The sequence below is a fragment of the Carcharhinus amblyrhynchos genome, chromosome 11, assembly GCF_965287045.1.
Source record: "Carcharhinus amblyrhynchos chromosome 11, sCarAmb.v2.hapA, whole genome shotgun sequence".
NCBI classification, from domain to species: Eukaryota; Metazoa; Chordata; class Chondrichthyes; order Carcharhiniformes; family Carcharhinidae; genus Carcharhinus; species Carcharhinus amblyrhynchos.
This window is the reverse complement of record NC_137334.1, coordinates 22,566,054-22,589,874: the sequence shown is the minus strand read 5'-3', so window position 1 is coordinate 22,589,874 and position 23,821 is coordinate 22,566,054. Positions and strand designations below refer to the sequence as shown.

The window sequence follows — 23,821 nt, the reverse complement described above, 5'->3', positions numbered from 1 at the left end:
CACTCACACATGTATACACTCAGACTCACAAAGGCTCACACACTCACACACACACACATACTCTCACACATACACATTCACACACACATTCACACATTCTCACACATACACACACACTTGCACATACTCTCTCGCACACACACACTTACATGCACACACATGCACACTAACATGCACACTCAGATGCACACTCACACATATACACACTCACACACACATTCACACACACGCACACTCTCAGACACTCACACACGCATCCTCACACACAAACACATGCTCACACACACTCTCAAACACATACTCATTCACACACACGCATTCTCTCTCTCACACACTCACATGCACACTCACCCACACACACACACACACACATACACACACACACACACACACACAAATACGCACATGTTAGCATTTTAAACCACACACATGTCAATGCATCTGTCTGCACAGTACACGGGAATTATTAAGGGATTGACAAGCACAGTTACAGCAAACTTGTATTTGTTTTTTTTTCGGATTTTCAAGTGTTATTCCTCCAGCTCCTTGAGGATTGACTCAGCCCGAGGATTCTCCCAGGAGGATATTCACTGAGCGGAGTTACTGTGTGAGGGGATGAGATCGGAGATTGCTGGATGCACGTTACAATGGAGATCACTGCCCAGTGGACACAGCTTCTGTTTTGCATTGGGGATGTTCAATACATGATGCTGGAGCCTCAGGATGCAGGATACAGCTGTTGTCCATGGCACTGACTAGTCCGGAGCGCTCCAGAAGCCTGGGCTGACAATTCCAGGGGGACAGAGAACCAGCATAATAAAAGTCAGGTCGCTGTCTGAGCCTGGAGGCACGGGGAGGGGTGGCTGCTGCTGACAACTGTGGCAAACAGTCTGCGACTCGGAGCGGAGGCTAGCAAGCACTGACACTAAGGTCAAATCTTCAGGGATACGTCCTTCGTAGAGAGCTGAGGAGGGCGGTGGGGGGGAGGGTAGACATCGAGGGGCTGGGGGAGGAGGACAGAGGGTCAACGCTTTCGGAGGGTCGGAGTAAAAGCTATGTCAGCATTCCGAAGCAGCGTGTGGAGATGATCCAACACAGCCCGGAATGTGCTGTGGGGTCCACGGGAGCACTGGGAAAGGCGACTGCTGAGATTGTCGGTTGTGGCCACATTCTGAATTCCCCACTTGCTGCTGTCAACTGATGGACAAACTACAGCCGAGCGAGTCCTGTTCCATTACTGAAAAAAGAGACAAGTTGTCGAAGTTTTTCATTTTGTACTCATCAGGACAAACCACGAGGGCCGGGACTTTCCAGAGGTGGTTTGCCATTGGCCGCCGGGGGGGGGGGATCTTGCGGTCCTGCCAAAGTCAATGGCCATTTGAGTTGCTCACCGGCTATGCTCTGGGGAACGCGTGACAAGGGTGGGGTGGGGTTGTCGCCTTCAAAGGGACCGGAAGATCCTCACAGCAGAAAGGGCTGGAGGATCCCACAAAAGAATTCCAAATTTCAAACCATCAAACAATTTATACCACAAGGGAAAAGAGTGCTGATAGTTGGCAAATTGACTCTGATTGGCTGAGGTGTTACCATGGAGAAAGCAACGGGTAATTAAAGGTTTCCCAAACTATTGGGTAATTCAGAAAAGGTACAAGATTGGAACAAATTCCTTTTGTTTGCAGAGTCCCTGTGACCAACTGTGAGGCAAGTTATGGGCTCGAGAGATTCTCTTGAGTTGGCTGTTAGTGTAACCATTGGCACACTCAGGATTGATCTATAGGTGCTGCCCACTCACACAATCACAGCTAACAGCACACATTTTGTTCTGGGCAGGCCTGTAATCTGCCGGCTACGTACAACCAAAGCAACATTCTGTTTGATTTGACCAGTCCGTCATTGGGACTACAGCCTACATACCTGGCATCATCACATCAGCAATGAAACTCCCATTACCAGTGCACAGAGACCACTCCCATAACCAGTGCACAAAGCCCACTCCCATAACCATTGCACAGAGACCACCCCCATAACCAGTGCACAGAGACCACCCTCATAACCAGTGCACAGAGACCACTCTCATAACCAGTGCACAGAGACCACTCCCATAACCAGTGCACAGAGACCACTCCCATAACCAGTGCACAGAGACCACCCCCATAACCAGTGCACAGACACCACTCCCATAACCAGTGCACAGAGACCACTCCCATAACCAGTGCACAGAGACCACTCCCATAACCAGTGCACAGAGACCACCCCCGTAACCAACGCACAGAGACCACTCCCGTAACCAGTGCACAGAGACCACTCCCGTAACCAGTGCACAGAGATCACTCCCGTAACCAGTGCACAGAGACCACTCCCATAACCAGTGCACAGAGACCACTCCCATAACCAGTGCACAGAGACCACTCCCATAACCAGTGCACAGAGACCACTCCCATAACCAGTGCACAGAGACCACTCCCATAACCAGTGCACAGAGACCACTCCCATAACCAGTGCACAGAGACCACTCCCATAACCAGTGCACAAAGACCACCCCCATAACCAGTGCACAGAGACCACTCCCATAACCAGTGCACAGAGACCACTCCCATAACCAGTGCACAAAGACCACCCCCATAACCAGTGCACAGAGACCACTCCCATAACCAATGCACAGAGACCACTCCCATAACCAGTGCACAGAGACCACCCCCATAACCAGTGCACAAAGACCACCCCCATAACCAGTGCACAAAGACCACCCCCATAACCAGTGCTCAGAAACTACTCCCATAACCCCCGTTTACAAGGTTGCCAACAAGGCCAGTCTCTTAGTGCCTGTACCTTTCCGAATCCCAATGTGTTTACTGACCAGTACTGGTGGCCTGAGTGCGCTAATAGTTACACTGACAGCAAACTGAAGACAATCAGCAGGGCTCGTATTCTGGCTCATTTACACTCACTAGGGGTGGTACACGTTCACACACAGGAACCTGTGCCCTGCAAAAAAACCAAGCCTGCTCCAGAGGGCAGCACGGTGGCACAGTGTTCAGCACTGCTGCCTCACAGCGTCAAGGACCTGCGTTCGATTCCCTACTTGGGTCACTGACTGTGCAGAGTTTGCACATTCTCCCTGTGTCTGCGTGGGTTTCCTCCGGGTGCTCCGGTTTCTTCCCGCAATCTGAAAGACGTGCTGGTTAGGTGCTAAATTCTCCCTCATTGTACCCAAACAGGCACCAGAGTGTGGGGATTTTCACAGTAACTTCATTGCAGCGATAATGTAAGCCTTACTTGTGACGCTAATAAATAAACTTTAAATTTCAAGTCAGGATAGTGAGTGACTGGGTGGTGCTGTTCCCCTGTGCGACACTGCGCTGGGTTTGACTGATCTCAACACTGAGGGTCACTCAGGCGCCCAGATGAACCTTTGCTGTTTGGTGTTTTCAACCTTTCAAAGGTGTAACCATTAGAATCAACCATGTCTTAGTTGAACTTGACACTTGGTTCCAATTGTGTCATTACGAACTTCTCAAGTACGTCTCCTTTAAAGTTTATTTATTAGTGTCATGAGTCAGTTTACATTAACACTGCAATGAAGTTACTGTGAAAATCTCCTAGCCGCCACACTCCGGTGCCTGCTCGGGAACACTGAGGGAGAATTTAGCACGGCCAATGCACCCTAACCAGCATGTCTTTCAGAACTGTGGAGGAAACCGGAGCACCCGGAAGAAACCCACGCAGACATGGGGAGAATGTGCAGACTCCACACAGACAGTGACCCAAGCCGGGTATCGAACCCAGGTCCCTGGCGCCGTGAGGCAGCAGTGCTCTCTACTTTACCACACTGTGATGGGGACTTCTCCTTTAGTCCGTGCGCACTGAAAGATAATCAAGTACTCAGCAGATTTCTGCTCGGTTCAATTAAGTGTCCCTGACTTGGCAACCTTTGCACTCAGCACTTGAAAGGTTTATTTTTAACCACACAAAGGAAAGGGAAGGAGTGAGGGAGGGAGGGAAAGAGGGAGGGAGGGAGGGAGGGAGAGAGGGAGGGAGGGAGGGAGAGTGGGGGACAGAAAGAGGGTGGTGGGAGGGAAAGAGGGGGGAGGGAGAAAGGGGTGAGGGAGACAAAGAGGGAGGGGGGAGAGAGAGACGGAGGGAAGGAGAGAGAGAGGGGAGGGAGAGAGGTGGGAGGGAAAAAGGGAGGGGGGGAGGGAGAGAGAGGGGAGGGGGAGGGAGAGGGGGAGAGGGATGGAGAGAAGGAGAGGGAAAGGGAGGGAGGAAGGGAGGGTGAAAGGAAGGGAGAGAGGGAGGGAGGGAGGAAGGGAAGGAGGGAGAGAGGGAGGGGGAGGGAGAGAGGGGGAGGGAGGGAGGAAGGGGTGGGAGAAAGGGAGGGAACGGGGAGAGAGGGAGGGAGAGAGGAAGGAGGGGGAGGGAGAGAGAGGGAGAGAGGGGGAGGGAGGGAGGAAGGGGGAGGGAGAGGGGGAGGGAACGGGGAGAGAGGGAGGGAGAGAGGAAGGAGGGGGAGGGAGAAAGGAGAGGGAGGGAGGAGGGGGTAGGGAGGGAGGGAGGGAGGGGGAGGGAGAGGGGGAGGGAGAGAGAGGGAGAGAGGGAGGGAGGGAGAAAGGGAGGGAACAGGGAGAGAGGGAGGGAGAGAGGAGGGGGAGGGAGAAAGGAGAGGGAGGGAGGAGGGGGTAGGGAGGGAGGGAGGGAGGGAGGGAGGGAGGGGGAGGGAGAGGGGGAGGGAGAGAGAGGGAGAGAGGGAGGGAGGGAGAAAGGGAGGGAACAGGGAGAGAGGGAGGGAGAGAGGAGGGGGAGGGAGAAAGGAGAGGGAGGGAGGAGGGGGTAGGAAGGGAGGGAGGGAGGAGGGGGTAGGGAGGGAGGGAGGGAGGGGGAGGGAGAAAGGAGAGGGAGGGAGGAGGGGATAGGGAGGGAGTGCCGGCTCGGTGTTAATTGGGAGACGTGCCAGCAATCTCGCCTGGAGCGACAGACCTGCAGTAAAAGTTCTCCCTCTGGCAGAACTCCGTCCACCAATGCCGACACTCTCCTGTTGCCGTGGTTACCGTTTCCATCGGCGATCTCGTTACAGCCGTGGTTCTTCAGGGCAACTGAAATGAAGCAGAGTAATGGGTTTAGCACAAACATAATATTTACAAAGGCACCGCTGTGCATGTCCAAAGCTGTCAGTCCATGGCCTGGCGCATGCCGGGCGCCTGCCTCTCTGAGTGACAGCAATGCCTACACCATCTCCCAGGGACTCAGCACAAACCCGCAGATAGGTCTGCAGCTCCATCGCGACACAGGTAACCTGCACTGTGCGGTACGGAGCAGGGGGGAGCTACCCTGCCACCCCTCCAACTCCCCCCCCACCCCACCCTCACCTCATAACAGCAAAAGGCCCGTCACACACACACCTACAACACAGATTGAGGGCACGGAGGCCATTCGGCCCACTGTGTCTGTGATGGCCGAAAAGATCAACCTCCAGATCTCATCTACAGCCTCAGTGTCATCGAAACCTCGAGTTCCTACAGTGCAGATGGAGGCTATTCGGCCCATTGGGTCCGCACTGACTCTCTGATAGAGCATCCCACTCAACCCAATCGCCGCAATCTCAGGTATTTACCCCTCTAATCCCCCAACCTAGATGAGAGGTCGCACAGCACCAGGTGATGAAGGAGCAACGCTGGGAGAGCTTGTGATTTCAAATAAAGCTATTGGACTGTAACTTGGTGTTGTGTGACCCGTCATCTTGTCTACCCCAGTCCAACACCCACATCTCCACATCATGGCCACTTAACCTACACATCTTGGAATGCTAAGGAGTAATTTAGCATGGCCAATCCACTTAACCTGCACATCTTTGGACACTAAGGGGCAATTTAACATGGCCAATCCATCTAACCCACACATCTATGGACACTAAGGGGCAATTTATCATGGCTAATCTCCTAACCTGCACATCTTTGGACTGTGGGAGGAAACTGGAGCACCGGGAGGAAACCCATGCAGACACGGGGAGAACATGCAGACTCCGCACAAACAGTGACCCAAGTCTGGGATCGAACCCGGCTCCCTGGCACTGTGAGGCAGCAGTGCTAACCACTGTGCCACCGTGCTGCCCTGTGGGTTACAAAGCTTTAAGTGCATACCCAAGTCTTTTTTTTTAATGTGAAATGGCGACTGCCACCCTATCAGCCTCTGAGTTTCAGATCCTCACCTCATTCTAAAATTACGTAGGGTTATGGGTGCTCTTACTAACTGTACAATTTCTGTAACAGAGCTGCCATTAAGCACAGGGATGTAAGACTATGGATCAAATTATAGGTTTGAGTCCCACACACACTCAGCAATATCGCCTTCCTCTCTCTCCTCCTCCTAGAACGCTAAAAAGAATCATAGAACCCTACAGTGCAGAATGAGGCCATTCAGCCCATTGAGTCTGCACTGACCACAATCCCACCCATTGTCCATCCCCACTAATCTTACTAACCTCCTGACGCTAAGGGCTAATTTATCATGGCCAATCCACCTAACCTGCACGTCTTTTGGATTATGGGAGGAAACCAGAGCACCTGGAAGAAACCCACACAGACACGGGGAGTGCATGCAGACTCCATACAGTGACCCAAGCCGGGAATCGAACCCAGGTCCTTGACGCTATGAGGCAGTAGTGCTAACCACTGTGCCATGACTGATCATTCAACTCAATAGCCTGGTCCCACTTTGCTGTTTCCTTCTCACCGTGGGATCTAGAACACAGGGTCATGGTTTCAGAATCAGGGGTCGACCACTTAAGGCAGAGATGACAAGAAATTCTTTCCCTCAGAGAACTGTGTATCCTCTCTGTCATTAAGTGTATTCAAGGCAGAGTTTGAGATGTTTTTGTATATTGGGTGACAGGAGAAGACCAGACATGATCTGATTAAAAGGGCAAACAGGCTGGATAATAAGCTGGAATAATAACCCAGATCATCTGATCTCAGATGGGTCGGAGACCAGAATCCTCCTCCGAGATGCGTTATGGGACCCCCTCAGAAGTCCCAACTCATGGACCCTGTGTCAATTGCCTGGGAAGTTTGAACTTCCAAAGGACAATAACCCTGCTTCCAGGATCCCCCAAAACTGTCTCCAACTCTGAGAAATCCCTACAACGGAACGCATGGTGGGAAGACTGGACTGGAAAATCGTCTAGGCGGGACTGGAAAATCCTGCCAGTGGGAATGGAATATCCCTCGGGTGGGACTGGAAGAGCCTGCCAGCGGGAATGGAAAATCCTGCTGGCAGATCTGGGAAATCCTGCCAATGGGAATGGAAACTCTCACATGCGGGACTGAAAGATCCTGCCAGCGGGAATGGAAACTCCTGTGGGTGGGGCTGGAAGATCCTGCCAGTGGGATTGGAAATTCCAGTGGGTTGGGCTGGAAGATCCTGCCAGCGAGACAGAAGATCCTGCCAGCGGGAATGGAAACTCCCGTGGGTGGGGCTGGAAGATCCTGCCAGCAGGAATGGAAAATCCTGAAGGCAGGACTGGAAGCTCCTGTCCAACGGCATGGATGAGGATTTCAGTGTTAGCACCTTGCACATTGCACTTCACAGAGGCAACAGTAGTCTCCAGATGAAAGCATGAGCGACCAAGAGCTAAATGGGTTTGGTGGGATTTTAGGAGGGTATTAAGAAGAGATTGAACAAAGAACAAAGAACAATACAGCACAGCAACAGGCCCTTCAGCCCTCCAAGCCTGCACCGATCATGTGTTCCTAACTAGACTATCCGTTTGTATCCCTCTGTTCCCAGTCTGTTCATGCGGCTATCTAAATAAGTCTTAAATGATTCAACCATAAGAACATAAGAAATAGGAGCAGGAGTAGGCCATCTAGCCCCTCGAGCCTGCCCCGCCATTCAATAAGATCATGGCTGATCTGAAGTGGATCAGTTCCAGTTTCCTGCTTTCTCCCCATAACCCTTAATTCCCTTGTCTATCAGAAACCTATCTACCCGTGATTTAAATATATTTAGCGAGGTAGCCTCCACCACTTCAACGGGCAGAGAATTCCAGAGATTCACCACCCTTTGAGTGAAGAAGTTCCTCCTCAATTCCGATCTAAACTTCCTCCCCCCCTTATCTTGAGGCTGTGTCCTCTAGTCCTGCCATCCTTTCTAAGCGGGAAGAATCTCTCTACCTCTACCCTATCCATCCCTTTCATTATCTTATACGTCTCTATAAGATCCCCCCTCATCCTTCTAAACTCCAACGAGTACAGACCCAGCCTATTTAGTCTTTCTTCATAGCCCAACCCCCTCATCTCTGGTATCAGCCTAGTGAACCTCCTCTGCACTCCCTCCAAGGCCAATATATCCTTCCGCAAGTGTAGCGACCAAAACTGCACACAGTACTCCAGCTGCGGCCTCACCAGTACCCTATACAGTTGCAGCAAGACCTCCCTACTTTTATATTCTATCCCCCTCGCTATAAAGGCCAACATCCCATTTGCCTTCTTGATCACCTGCTGCACCTGCAGACTGGGTTTTTGTGACTCATGCACAAGGACCCCCAGGTCCCTCTGCACCGTAGCATGCTGCAGCTTTTCACCTTTTCGCACTTTATTTGGTAGTGCATTCCAGGCCCCCACCACTCTCTGTGTAAAATATGTCCAGTAAAAAGTCTGACAACACCAGGTTTAAGTCCAACCGATTTATTTGATAGTAAACTCACAAGCTTTCAGGGTTAGTCCCTTCGTCAGGTGAACTAACCTCGAAAGCTTGTGAGTTTACTATCAAATAAATCGGTTGGACTTAAACCTGGTGTTGTCAGACTTCTTATTGTGTTTACCCCAGTCCAATGCCAGCATATCCACATCATAAAATATGTCCACCATATATCTGTATTGAACATTGCCCCCCTTACCTTGAACTTGTGACCCCCTGAATTTGTCATTTCTGACCTGGGAAAAAGCTTCCAACTATTCACCCTATCTATGCCCTTCATAATTTTATAAACTTCTGTTAGATCACCCCACAACCTCCATCTTTCCAGGGAGGACAACCCTAGTTTACTCAATCTCACCTCATACCTGACGAAGGAGCAGTGCTCTGAAAGCTAGTGGCGTTTGCTATCAAATAAACCTGTTGGACTTTAACCTGGTGTGTGAGACTTCTTACTGCGTTTACCCCAGTCCAATGCCAGCATCTCCACTTCTATGGCCAAGCCAGTTCTGTACCCATCTAGCTAGTTCACCTTTGATCCCGTGAGATTTAACCTTTTACACCAGCCTGCCATGAGGGACCTTGTCAAATGCTTTACTAAAATCCATGTAGATGACATCCACAGCCCTTCCCTCGTCAATCACTTTTGTCACCTCCTCAAAAAACTCAACCAAATTTGTGAGGCATGATCTCCCTCGTACAAAACCATGTTGTCTATCGCTAATGAGGCTATTCAGTTCTAAATGTGTATAGATCCTATCTCTAAGAATCTTCTCCAACAATTGCCCTACCATGGACGTCAAGCTCACTAGCTTATAATTACCCGCGTTATCCTTGGAACCCTTCTTAAATAACAGGACCACATTTATTATCCTCCAATCGTCTGGGACCTCATCTGTGTTCTATGAAGAAACAAAGATTTCTGTTAGAGGCCCAGCAATTTCACCTCTTGTCTCTCTCAGTAATCTAGGATAAATGCCAACTGACCCTGGGGGTTTGTCGACCTTAATGCTTCCTAAAACACCGAACACTTCCTCCCTTGTAATTGCGATTTGCTCTAATGGGTCTACACTTCCCTCTGAGACACTACCAATCAACATATCCCTCCTTTGTGAATACTGATACAAATTACTCATTTAGGATCTCACCTACTTCCTTGGGTTCTATGAATAATTCTCCTCCTTTGTTCTTGAGAGGTCCGAGTGTTTCTCTGATAACCCTCTTGTCCCTAACGTATGTATAAAATGCCTTGGGATTCTCTTTAATCCTGTCTGCCAAGGACATTTCATGACCCCTTTTTGCCCTTCTAACTCCCTGTTTCAGTTCTTTTCTACTTTCTCTGTATTCCTCCATTGCTTCAGCTGTTTTTAGCTGCCTGGACCTTATGTATGCCTCTTTTTCCTTTTTGATTAGACCCACAACTTCCCTGGTTATCCACGGCTCTCAAATCCTACCTTTCCTGTCCTTCCTTTTTACAGGCACATGCCTGTCCTGCAGCCCCATCAACTGCTCCTTAAAAGACTCCCACATGCCAGATGGGGATTTACCCTCGAACGGCCTCTCCCAATCAACAGCCACCAAATCCTGCCTAGTCCGGCTGTAGTTAGCCTTCCCCCAATTCAGCACCTTACCCATAGGACAACACTCATCCTTTTCCATGACTATTCGAAAGTTTACAGAATTGTGGTCACTGTTCACCACATGTTCCCCCACTGAAACTTTGATGACCTGACCGGGCTCATTCCCCAGTACTAGGTCCACTACAGCTTCCTTTGTAGTTGGACTGTGAAAATATTGTTCCAAAGAACCTTCCTGGACACATTTTATAAATTCCTCCCTGTCCAGGCTCCCAGCCCTAAGGGATTTCCAGTCTATAAGAGGGAAATTAAAGTCTCCCACTACAACACCCTATTTTTTCTACACCTGTCCAGAATCTCCATTCCTCAACTTCCCGTGGGAAATGGGAGGCCTGTAGTATACCCCCAGCATAGTGACTGCGCCCTTGCAGTTTCTGAGCTCTACCCACAGTGTCTCGTTACATGATCCTTCCAAATTGTCCACTCTCTGCACTGCTGTAATATGCTCCCTAATCAGTATTAATTATCTCTTCTAGCCCCTCCTCTGTCTCGCCTAAAACACTTATACCCCGGAATATTCAGCTGACAGTCCTGTCCTTCTCTTAACCAAGTTTCATTGCAACCAAATCCAAGTTTCGCGCATGCATTAAGGCTCTAAGTTCATCTGTTTTGCCCATTACACGCCTTGTATTGAAGCAGATGCACTCCAGACCTCCAGGCCCACAGGGTTCATCCTCCCCCAGACTGCTCTTCCTCTTAGGTGGCCTTGTCTTGGCCCCATGCTCATCCCCAGTCTCTACGCTTGCTGACCTATTCTTCCAATCCCCACCCCCTGCCACATTAGTTTAAACCCACTTGAACCACAATAGCAGGATATTGGCGCCCCTCCAATTCAGGTGTAATCCATCCTTCTTGTACAGGTCCCATTCTCCCTGGAAGACTTCCCAGTTATCCACGAATCTGAAACCCTCCCTCCTGCACCAGTTCTTTAGCTACGTGTACAATCTCCCTGTTCTTAGCCTCACGAGTGCGTGGCCTTGAGGTCCTGCTTTTTAGGCTTCGACCTAACTCCTTAAATTGCTCTTGCAGGACCTCCCTGCTCTTTCTGCCTACGTCATTTGTACCAATGTGGACAATGATGTCTGTCTGAACGCTCTCCCTTTTTAGCATGCTTTCTACCCGATCAGAGACATCCAGGAACCTGACACCAGGGACTACCATCCTGGAGTCTCATTCGGGGAGGAGGGGAGGATGCACTGGGGGGAGGGAGAGTGGTAAAGGGAGGGGATTTTACCAGCAAGAACCGATTGACCCCAGTTGCACAACATCAGTAATCCGGTCTGTATCCGATTAACAAATTCCGAGAATGGCAGTGAGCAGTAAGCTTCCCCTCACCATCAGTCACAGTTCCAACCAACTCAGCAAGCATCCGGTTCATTCACCAAACATAATGAGGCATCTCAAATATGCCTTGGTGTCGGATATGTTACTGCCGTCCTGTCTGGTTTCAGGAAATAACGGCGGAAAAATTCAGCCCGACAAACATCTAACAGCTGCCTAACCAATAACAATTCTGAATCCAGATGGGTTTCATTATTTACTCTCCAATCGAACAGCACAATCTCTGTCATATATAAATATCTGTTCCACTTGTTCTACGCTCTGGTGAACTGGTGCAATGGCAATAATCTCTCCCTCAAAGCAAAGGAAATTGTCATCGATTTCAGGAAGCACAGTGGAGAACATGCCCCTGTCTACATTAATGGGGACAAAGTAGAAAGAGTCAAGAGCTTCAAGTTTTTAGGAGTCCAGATCACCAACAACCTGTCCTGGTCCCCCCATGTGGACACGATAGATAAGAAAGCCCATCCACTTTCTCAGGAGACTAAGGAAATTTGGCATGTCAGCTACGAATCTCACCAACCTTTACAGATGCACCATAGAAACTATTCTCTCTGGTTGTATCACAGCTTGGTATGGCTCCTGCTCTGCCCATGACCGCAAGGAACTACAAAGGGTCATGAGCGAAGCCCAGTCTAACATACAAACCAGTCTCCCATCCACTGACACTATCTACACTTTCTGCTGCCTCGGAAAAGCAGCCAGCATAATTAAGGACCCCATGCACCCTGGGCATTCTCTCTTCCACCTTCTTCCGTCGGGAAAAAGATACAAAAGTCTGAGGACACGTACCAACCAACTCAAGAGCAGCTTCTTCCCTGCTGCCATCAAACTTTTGAATGGACCTATTTTGCATTAAGTTGATCTTTCTCTACACCCTAGCTATGATGTAACACTACATTCTGCACTCTCTCCTTTCCTACTCTATGAATGGTACGCTTTTTCCGTATAGCACGCAAGAAACAATACTTTTCACTGTATTCTAATACATGTGACAGTAATAAATCAAATCAAAATCTGTATCGATATCATCTAAGGCTTTCCACAGCTAAGAGGGTTTCTGGAAATACTCTGGAGGCTGGAAGACAGCGTAAATTTTATTGACCAGGGTAAATGAAAATACAGAAGGGCAGGAAAGGAATGATGGAAGAGACAAATTTAACAGTGAAGTAATCTACAATCTGGTGGCAAAGCACGTGTATTCTAAGGGGAGATGATGGCCTAATGGTATTAACATGAAACTATTAATCCATAACCTCAGCTAATGTTCTGGGGACCAAAAGAGAAAATGCTGGAAAAGCTCAGCAGCTCTAAAAGAGCTAATGTTTCGAGCTCAGACGACCCTTTATCTGATCTGGGAATCTGGGTTCGAATCCTGCCACAGCAGATGGTGTAATTTGAATTCAATAAAAAAAATCTGGAATGAAGAATCTACTGATGACCATGAAATCACTGTCGGAAAAACCCATCTGGTTCACTAGTATCCTTTAGGGAAGGAAACCTACCATCCTTACCTGGTCTGACTTACACGTGACTCCTGAGTACAACTGGCCTCGGGCAATTAGAGATGGGCAATAAATGCTGGCCAGCCAGTGGCACCCATGCCTCACCAGTGAATGAATGAATGAATCTCTCACACAAAACGTCAATGGACAGAGGGCTACAGGATTGCAACAGGATTTTCATCAATTGGGCCAGTGGGCTGATAAATGGCAGATGGAGTTTAATTTAAGTAAATGCGAGGTGATGCACTTTGGTAGATCGAATTGTAAAGGATACATCAATTAGTGGTAGGGCGTTGAGGAGAGTTATCGAACAAAGAGATCTAGGGATACAGGTTCATAGTTCCTTGAAACAGAGTGGACAGAGTGGTAATGAAGGCATGCTTGGTTTCATTGGTCAGAACACTGAATACAGGAGTTGGGACGTCTTGTTGAAGTTCTACAAGACGTCGGTAAGGTCACACTTGGAATACTGTGTGCAATTCTGGTCACCCTATTATAGAAAGGATATTATTAAACTAGAAGGTGTGCAGAAAAAATTTACTAGGATGCTACTGGGACTTGATGGTTTGTATTATAAGGAGAGGCTGGATAGACTGGGACTGTTTTCCTCTGGAACCTAGGGGGCTTAGGGGTGATCTAATAGAGGTCTATAACATAATGAGGGACAAAGATAAGTCAACATCTTTTCCCAGATGGGGAGTCTAAAACCAGAAGGCATAGATGTAAGGTGAGAGGGAAGAGGTACAAAAGGATCCAGAGGGGCAATTTTTTAATACAGGGGGTGGTGAGTGATTAGAGCGAATGCCAGAGGTAGTAGTAGAGGAGGGTACAATTTTGTCTTTTAAAAAGCATTTAGACAGTGACATGGATAAAGATGGGTATGGAGGGATATGGGCCAAATATGATCAATTGGGACTAACTTAGTGGTTAAAAACAAAGGGGCGGCATGGACAAGTTGGGCCGAAGGGCCTGTTCCCTGCTGTAAACCTCTATAAATCTGTAAGGAAACAGGACTCCCTGCATGTCATCAGGAGGATGGAGGATGGGCTGAGTGTACCAGACAGGGCTGTGCCATTGCGCATTGGTCTGAAGGTCGATGAGTGACCTTTCACAATGTGCAGCCCAAACCCCGCCCCACATCGCCCCACACCGCCCTCGCCAAAACCCAGCCCATCGAACACAAATCCATTTCACCAGACGCAAGCAGCCCTGCTGCTGATTGACAGTGTCTCTGGTGTAACTCGCTGCGATACAGTCGCAAGGCGCAGACAAGCCTTTGTAAAAGCATTTTCTCATACATGCCCTGCACAGCTCAGTGAGAGTGAGAATGGATCTAGCCGCACTCAATTATTTAAGATCCAACTCCCCCTGCCAACTTCCTCCCCCCTCCCTCCCCCACTCCCCTCCCTCCATACGGCGCTGCAACTACACATCTTAAAAGCTGTAGACGTGAGTGCTTTTCCATCATCTGTTTCCAAATCCCTCCCCCACCCCCACTCCTGTTCTCCCAGCGCCCGCTGAACCTTCTGGCAAGGTCCATTTCCTCACTCAGACATCACCCGTCCCACACGACCCTCACCTCCCGCCCCCACTGCCCCACACCCTCCCTCCCCCACACTCATAACCAGCACTTTCATCTGGGTCACTGCCTGATACATGTCATCTCTGGTGTAACTCGCTGCGATACAAGGCAAATTGTGCAGAGGGTGTGGAGAGTCTGCAGAAGGATCTAGATAGGCTGGGCGAATGGGCCAGGAAATGGCAAATGGAATTTAATGTTGGCAAGTGCGAGGTGGTCCACTTTGGTAGGAATAATGGTAGGAAGGATTATCACTTATGTGGCGAAAAACTGCAGCAGGCGACGGTGCAGAGGGACCTCGGGGTCCTTGTGCATGAGTCGCAAAAACCCAGCTTGCAGGTGCAGCAGGTGGTCAGGAAGGCGAATGGGATGCTGGCCTTCATAGCGAGGGGGATTGAATATAAAAGTAGGGAGGTCTTGCTGCGGCTGTATAGGGCATTGGTGAGGCCGCAGCTGGAGTACTGTGTGCAGTTTTGGGTGCCGTACTTACGCAAGGATATTTTGGCCTTGGAGGGAGTGCAGAGGAGGTTTACTAGGCTGATACCGGAGTTGAGGGGGTTGAGCTATGAGGAGAGGCTGAATAAACTAGGCTTGTACTCGTTAGAGTTTAGAAGAATGAGGGGAGATCTCATTGAGACGTATAAGATGATGAATGGGATGGATAGGATAGAGGTGGAGAGACTCTTCCCGCTCAGAAAGGATAATAGGACTAGGGGGCACAGCCTCAAGATAAAGGGGGGGCGGTTTAGAACGGAGTTGAGGAGGAACTTCTTCACTCAAAGGGTGGTGAATCTCTGGAATTCTCTGCCCGTTGAAGTGGTGGAGGCTGCCTCACTAAATATTTTTAAGACGCGGGTTGATGGGTTTTTGATAAGAGAGGGGATTAAGGGTTATGGAGAGAGGGCAGGAAAGTGGAACTGAGCCACGACAGATCAGCCATGATCTTATTGAATAGCGGGGCAGGCTCGAAGGGCTAGATGGCCAACTCCTGCTCCTATTTCTTATGTTCTTATGTTCTTATCCACAGCGCCGCACCCATGGGGTGCTGCACTGTCCGAGCGGCCTGATTTCCGATTAGCTAAGGCCCTGTCTGCCTGCTGTTCAGCCGGGTTCAAATCCACACCCATCTCCCCGCCCACCCCCACCCCCTCACCATTTGGTAAAAAGGGGAATGAGGCCAGTGGGGGAGAGGTCAAAGGGAGCGGGCAGGAGGAGGTGGGGGAGGGAGGGAGTAGGGGGGAGGGGTGTCTGAAGGTCTCCTCCTGTACCTGGGTTCCAATGCAGCCCAAGACTCTCGCCCAGAACCCAGCTTGGACGCAAAGGGCAGGATTCTCCAGCCACGCTCGCTCCCAATCTGGAAAATCCTGCCCGAGGTCACTAGACCGTTGCATGCTCCATTACGGGTGGGCGGGACAGGAACATTCCACTCAAAGTCTCTACCCAGGTCGCTGAGGGCTGAGAGCTTGGCTCACGTGGAATTCGGGAAGTAGAGACACAGTGGTATCCAGTGATCCAGGGTAAATCTCTGGGAATCCGGGTTTGAACCCCACCATGGCAGATGGTAAAATATGAATCTAATAAAAATATCTGGAGTTAAGAATCTACTGATGACCATGAAACCATTGTCGGAAAAACCCATCGACTTCACTAATGTCCTTCAGGGAAGGAATTTTTTTTAGTTGGTGGGACACGGGTGTCGCTGGCTGGGCCAACATTTATTGCCCATCCCTAGTTGCCCGAGGGCAGTTGAGAGTCAATTCATTGCTGTGGCTCTGGAATCACATGTAGGCCAGACCGGGTAAGGATTTCTTTCCCTAAAGACATTAGTGAACCAGATGGGGTTTTCCGACAATCGACAATGGTTTCATGGTCATCAGTTAATTCTGAATTCCAGACATTTTTCGTTGAATTTAAATTCCACCATCTGCCACAGTGGGATTTGAACCCGGGTCCCCAGACCATTAGCTGAGACCCTGGATTAATAGTCAAGCGGTAATACCACTAGGCCATCACCTCCACTAACCTGAAAGTTGATAAAGTTTGTTTATTAGTCATACATAGGCTTATATCCACACTGTAATGACATTATTGTGAAAATCCCCTAGCCGTCCTGACCCTGTCTGGCCTACATGTGACTCCAGACCCACAGCAATGTGGTTGACACAGGGATGCCCCCAGGGATGGGCAATAAATGCTGTCCCAGGCAACACCGCCCACATCCCATGAACCAATTAACATTAAAATAATGAACACAAGGTCAGAAACTTCCGCCAGTCGGCAAGTGGTGGCAGGGCGAGTTTGCACGAACTGGGAGTTAGTGTAGACGGCTGATAGATGTATGGGGTTAGCCTGTTACTGTAAACTTGTGACCATACTCCCAGCACTCACATCCCCTGCACACCAAGGGGAAACCCTGCATGACTGTCAGGCATGCAAATTGTATGAAGGAAAGATATAATCCTCAAGGACCAATAGCTTTTGTGTCTGAGAAGAAAGCTGATGTATAAAGGTGGAATGTGGGGAGGTGGAAGTCCCTCCGATCACCTTGTGTTGTCAAAGGAAGATGTTTTCCATCAGTCCATGTTGACACTAACACCATGCGTGAGCATTACTGCCACTTCTGTTGGTTGGCTTACTCTCAGAGACTGTGCCAGTACAGTGCGTACGTTACTGGAAATGAATCCAGGCACAGGTAGCACAATGGTTGGCACTGCTGCCTCACAGCACCAGGGACCCAGTTCGATATCCGGCTGGGTCACTGTCTGTGTGGAGTCTGCACATTCTCCCCGTGTTTGCGTGGGTTTCCTCCGGGTTTTCCAGTTTCCTCACACACTTCAAAGATGTGTGGTTTCAGTGGATTGGCCATGCTAAATTGTTCTTTAGTGTCGGGGGATTAGCAGAGTAAAGGCGTGGGGTTATGGGGATAGAGCCTGGGTGGGATTGTGATCGGTGCAGGGTGGATGGGCTGAATGGCCTCCTGCTGCGCTGTAGGGATTCTATGACTTCAACAACCAATCAAGGGTGTGAACTTAATTTCCAATATGGCAGAAAGGCAATTTAATTGCAATTAATTAATTACCTCTAAAAAGCATTAATAGCAACCACAGAACTGTTGGGTTCTTGAAGAAATGTCCTTTAAGGAAGGAAATCTGTCCTTACCCGGTCTGGCCTACACGTGACTCCAGAGTCACAGCAATGTGGTTGATTCTCAACTGCCCCCGAAAAGATATTTAAAGTTTACTTATTAGCGTCACAAGTAAGGCTTACATTAACTCTGCAATGAAGTTACTGTGAAAATCCCCGAGTCGTCACATTTCGGTGCCTATTTGGGTACACTGAGGGAGAATTTAACATGGCCCAATGCACCCTAACCAGCACGTCTTTCAGACTGTGGGAAGAAACTGGAGCACCCAGAGGAAACCCACGCAGACACAAGGAGAATGTGCAAACTCCACACAGACAGTGACCCAAGCCGGGAATCGAACCCGGGTCTGAGGCAGCAGTGCTAACCACTGTGCCTAGCAGGATGCTCAGCTAAGTTCAGAAGGCAGCTTGCTGCCACTCTATCAAGGACAATTAGGGATGGGTAACAAATGTCGAATTGGCAGTGACACCTCTCTCACTGATTCCATGGAGCAGTAATGAAGAAAATAAAAGGGCTTATTCAAGCAGCAACAACAGGGCTGACACACAGCAGGGGCACTGCAACTCTGCGAATACTAAAACATATATATTCCAATGATGACCCAAACAGTCACAATAATAAAGCCATAGTTACAGGGTCAGATACCGCACACAACATCAATGTACTGAGTGACATAAATCACAAAGAGGGATGTAACACAGAAATAAGTACATGACTCCCAAAGCAATTTCATATTATCGAAACTGTTCTCCAAAGGGGCTGATTCTGAGTGGGGTACACTCTCTCGAAGCTGATTCTAACTGGGGTACACTCTCTCGAAGCTGATTCTAACTGGGGTACACTCTCTCGATGCTGGTTCTAACTGGGGTACACTCTCTCGACGCTGATTCTAACTGGGGTACACTCTCTCGAAGCTGATTCTAACTGGGGTACACTCTCTCGATGCTGGTTCTAACTGGGGTACACTCTTTCAATGCTGATTCTAACTGGGGTACACTCTCTCGATGCTGATTCTAACTGGGGTACACTCTCTCGATGCTGATTCTAACTGGGGTACACTCGCTCGATGCTGATTCTAACTGGGGTACACTCGCTCGATGCTGATTCTAACTGGGGTACACTCTGACAGGAGCTAATTCTAACTGGGGTACACTCTCTCGATGCTGATTCTAACTGGGGTACACTCGCTCGATGCTGATTCTAACTGGGGTACACTCTGACAGGAGCTAATTCTAACTGGGGTACACTCTCTCGATGCTGATTCTAACTGGGGTACACTCTCTCGATGCTGATTCTAACTGGAGCACACTCTCTCGATGCTGATTCTAACTGGGGTACGTACTCTTGATGCTCTTAATAACTGGGGTACACTTTTTCCATGCTGATTCTAAGTTGTTAGAACTGTAGCCAAGTAGAAGTTGGCAGGTTTGGGAGTTTTGGGAATCATAGTGGTTTAAGGAAAGTAAGTTTTGTAAATTTGAAGGAGTACAAAATCTCATCCACATTGTTAACTAGCAAACCAAATTCCCTCAGTCCATATATACCATGAACAGACACACAGGAGCAAGTTTACAAGGGGTCTGGAGTCCAAGTTGGATCCAACATGGAAGGGAAGTCCATTTGGCCAGTCTCCTCGGCACATTCTTGCCGATACAGCATTCTGCAGGAGTTGGGATGAGTGCCGCCTGGCGAACTGGAACATTGGTGTCTCAGTGCCTCACTCTACACTTTAACACACCTCTGACTGAAGCTGCCGTGCTTTTACTGGAACGTCTCCTGCTCGCCCTCCGGACCTGAGAGCCGCCCAGCTCATTGAACCCGACAGAGCTCCTGGTGGCAGCCACTTGATCGGTGCTGGGCCACTTGATGGGCCGAATGGTCTCCTTCTGTACAGCAAGATTCTATGAAACTTGATTGGTCGCCTCCTCCGGCTCCTGCTAGATCCGAGTTCCTACTCCGCCATTTTGTCCCGAGGGCAGGGTTGGGATCTGGGAATGAAAAGGCCGGCTCAGAGGGCGGAATTTTCCCCGTCCAGCCCTCCACAGGAATGGTGGGACGCGGACCGTGGCAAATGTCCGTTGCCTTCAAGTGGGGATTTTCCGGCATTAGGGCGAGCGTGGCTGGAAAATCCTGCTCGGAGAGCCAACTGATCTTCGGGAGAATTCCTGGGAATGTTCCAAATCAAATGAAGAAGATTAAACCACGTCGATGAAATCAAGCAGTTTTCCTCTCAACATGAACCATGTCGCAAAGGCAGCAATGGATCAGCCCAATCTACCTGCTCCTTAAAGGACTCCCCTCCCCTCGGGCACAAGTCTCCATCCATTGAGTGGTTGGCACAGAGTTGGCAACATAATTAAACTACCCTTATCACTCCTCAAACACTCATTACATTATTGCTGCCTCCTTTCCCTGTCGCGTGATTATTGGCGTCATTTTTGATGTGATTTGATTTATTATTGTCACTGGGGCACAGTGAAAAGTATTGTTTCTTGCACGCTCTCCAGACAAAACATGGCGGCACAGTGGTTAGCACTGCTGCCTCACAGCGCCAGGGACCTGGGTTCGATTCCCGGCTTGGGTCACTGTCGGTGCACGTTCTCTGTGTGGGTTTCCTCCGGGTGCTCCAATTTCCTCCCACGGTACGAAGGATGTGCCGGTTAGGTGCCGGAATGTGGCAACTAGAGGAATTTCACAACTTCATTGCAGTGCAAATGTAAGCCTTGCTTGTGACTAATAAATGCACTTTAAAAAAGCGTACCGTTCATAGGGGAGAAGGAAATGAGAGAGCGCAGAATGTAATGTTACAGTCATAGCTAAGGTGCAGAGAAAGATCAACTTCATATAAGGTAGGTCCATTCATAATGGACCTGTATAATCAAGGACCCTGGACATTCTCTCTTCCACCTTCTTCCATCAGGAAAAGATACAGAAGTCTGAGGTCACGTACCAACCGACTCAAGAACAGCGTCTACCCTGCTGCTGCCAGACTTTTGAATGGACCTACCTCGCGTTAAGTTGATCTTTCTCTACACCCGAGCTATGACTGTAACACTACATTCTGCACTCTCTCCTTTTCTTCTCTATGAACAGCATGCTTTGTCTGTATAGCACGAGAAACAATACTTTTCACTGTATACTAATACACGTGACAATAATAAATCAAAGGTCTGATGGCAGCAGACAAGAAGGTGTTCTTGAGTTGGTGAAATGGCCTCCAGAAGGCACGACCTGATTTCTCAGCTTCAAAGTTAACTCAAACAGGTCAAGGCCACGACAACCTGAGCTCCTCACAACCCCCTCGCCCTCCTCCCCCTGACCAGGGAGGAGCAGGGAGATGCGGGCCTGTTGCTCCAGATCAGTGCCCAGTGCCCCCTGATGGCGGGGAGTTGGTGTTGAGCGAGGGCAGGGCTGAGCTCCGGCCCGAACCCGCGCCGTGTGGCAGTAGCTTGCGAAAGCTCACGGGGGGAAACCCGCATGGCCGTGGCTGGCCTCGCCGTCGCGTCCGTAGAAACGGTGCCACCTTTGGGGGTGCGGGAGGCACACTGAGGGCAGGGGTGAGGCATGTAGGGTGGGGGGGGGGGGTGGTGCTGCGACAGCAGAACGAGAAAAGATAACAAGCCGCCTTGAAGTCAGCCACTGCAGTAAAAACCCGTCTACAGCGACCCTTCAAACCAAATGAGAAACAGCAGAGTGAACTTTATTGAGTGAAATGTCTTCCTGGGCCCGCTCGCTATAAATAGCAGCTTGCAGTCCATCAGCCCCACATCCTCAGCAGATACTTGTCACAATACATCTCTTCAAACAGCTGAAGACAGGCTACAGGACTGATAATGGTATCCTCCTCCGCCTCGTTCCACTCAGAGCCAGCCCATCCTGCCTGCCTTTTCCTTTTGTGTTTGTGTCTCAGAAGCAGACATCAGGGGGCTGGGGGGAGCCGGGCCACTTGTCGCTGACCTTTGCAGTGGCTGCAACTCACGCAACTTCTCCTGGGCAGCAGGATTCATAGAATCCCCACAGTGCAGAAGGAGGCCATTCGGCCCATTGAGTCTGCCCTGGCAACAATCCCACCCGGGCCCCATCCCCATAATCGCACGGATTTACCCGATTAAAAACCCCCCTGACACTCAAGGGGCCACTTAGAATGGCCGGTCCACCTAACCCGCACGTCTTTGGACACTGAGGAGCAATTTAGCACGCCCAATCCACCTAACCCGCACATATTTTGAGTGCGCGAGGGAACTGGAGCACCCGGAGGAAACCCACGCAGACACGGGGAGAATGTGCAAACTCCGCACAGAAAAGCCAGGAATCAGACCCAAGGTCCCTGGCGCTGTGAGGCAGCAGTGTTAACCACTGTGCCACCGTGCCACCCATTCAGTACTGCTCCGCAAAGAGGCCACTCCAACTCCAGCCTACCGAGGAGACTTGAGGGTCATAGTTTGAGGATAAGCGGTCAACCTTTTAGAACTGAGGTGAGGAGAAATTTCGTCACCCAGAGGGTGGTGAACGCATGGAATTCACTCCCACAGAAAGTAGCTGAGGCCAAAATTGTCTGATTTTAAGAATAGATATAGCTCTTGGGGTAAAAGGATCGAGGGATATGGGGGGATCAGGATATTGAATTTGATGATCAGCTATGATTAAAATGAATGGTGGAGCAGGCTCGAAGGGCCAAATAGCCTCCTCCTGCTTCTGGTTTATATGTTTCTACAGGAGGGTAATCTTACCCTGCGACCATCTATCCCAGGTTCAACAACCCCCCTTTCATTTTAATACTCATTAGGAAAACCTTCACCTTGTGCCTCCCTTGCCTGACCCTCACCCTCGTCTTCTGCAGGGCTATTGGGAGTGGGGGGGGGCAACAAATACTGGCCATGCCAGCGATGCCCACACTCCAGGAAATCGAAACAGGCACCGCCTCATTCTGTTCCCTCCTGCTGTCTATTGCAACCTGGAGGGTTCTGCAGAGGTCGCCACACACTGACTCATAAATGTCAGCTTTAGTTGTGCCCAACTAATTATATCCAAATGCTCCAATGTTTCAGCAACAGTAAAATTCCCGTTGACACGCAGTGACACTGCATTCACCGTACTCCACACACATCCCGTCCCACAAACAGTAACGTGATGACCATCCATAAGTCATGGTATTGGAGTGAGGGAATAGTGTTGACTCAGGTGCCAGGAGATCGATCTTCTTCAAACAATTCCTTAGGATCCTGGATGTCTAGCAAATTCTCAGGCTAACATCTGGATAAAATATTACAAAATCACACAACCAAATACTGACTCAACACATAAACTAAGTGTTCTTACTCATCGTCACTGTTCAAACTGTCCAAATGTCACCCACACACGTCACTGACCCTTCCTCCCTACCACGCTGTCCAGTGCAGCATTTCAACATGGTATTCCACATCCATCACTCTACACGCCAATCCCATCTCTCGAGTGGGTGGCACAGCGGTTAGCGCTGCTGCCTCACAGCGGCAGGGACACGGGTTCGATTCCCAGCTTGGGTCACTGTCTGTGTGGAGTCTGCACGTTCTCCCCGTGTCTGCGTGGGTTTCCTCCGGGTGCTCCGGTTTCCTCCCACAGTCCAAAGATGCGCAGGTCAGGTGGATTGGCCATGTTAAATTCTCTCTCAGTGTCTCAACATGTTCAGGTTAGGTGGATTGGCCATCTAAATTTCCCCTTAGTGTTCCAAGATCTGTACGTTAGGTGGATTGGTATTGGTAATATGCCCCTTAGTGTCCAAAGATGTGTAGGTTAGGTGGATTGGCCATGCTAAATTGCTCCTTAGTGTCCAAAGATGTGTAGGTTAGGGCGACTGGCCATGCTAAATTGCTCCTTAGTGTCCAAAGATGTACGGGTTAGGGGGATTGGCCATGCTAAATTGTTCCTTAGTGTCCAAAGGTGTGCA

General features: G+C 49.6%; 1 protein-coding gene across 1 annotated transcript in view; it reads right to left on the bottom strand.

The window, feature by feature from the left end:
- Nucleotides 1-23,821, bottom strand: part of ahr1b (aryl hydrocarbon receptor 1b) — a 133,521-nt gene that overhangs the window by 55,015 nt on the left and 54,685 nt on the right. Inside the window, exon 3 of the mRNA XM_080198758.1 lies at nucleotides 4,975-5,090. Within this exon, the coding sequence (XP_080054884.1) occupies nucleotides 4,975-5,090 (116 nt within the window). The remainder of the gene's footprint in view (nucleotides 1-4,974; nucleotides 5,091-23,821) is intronic.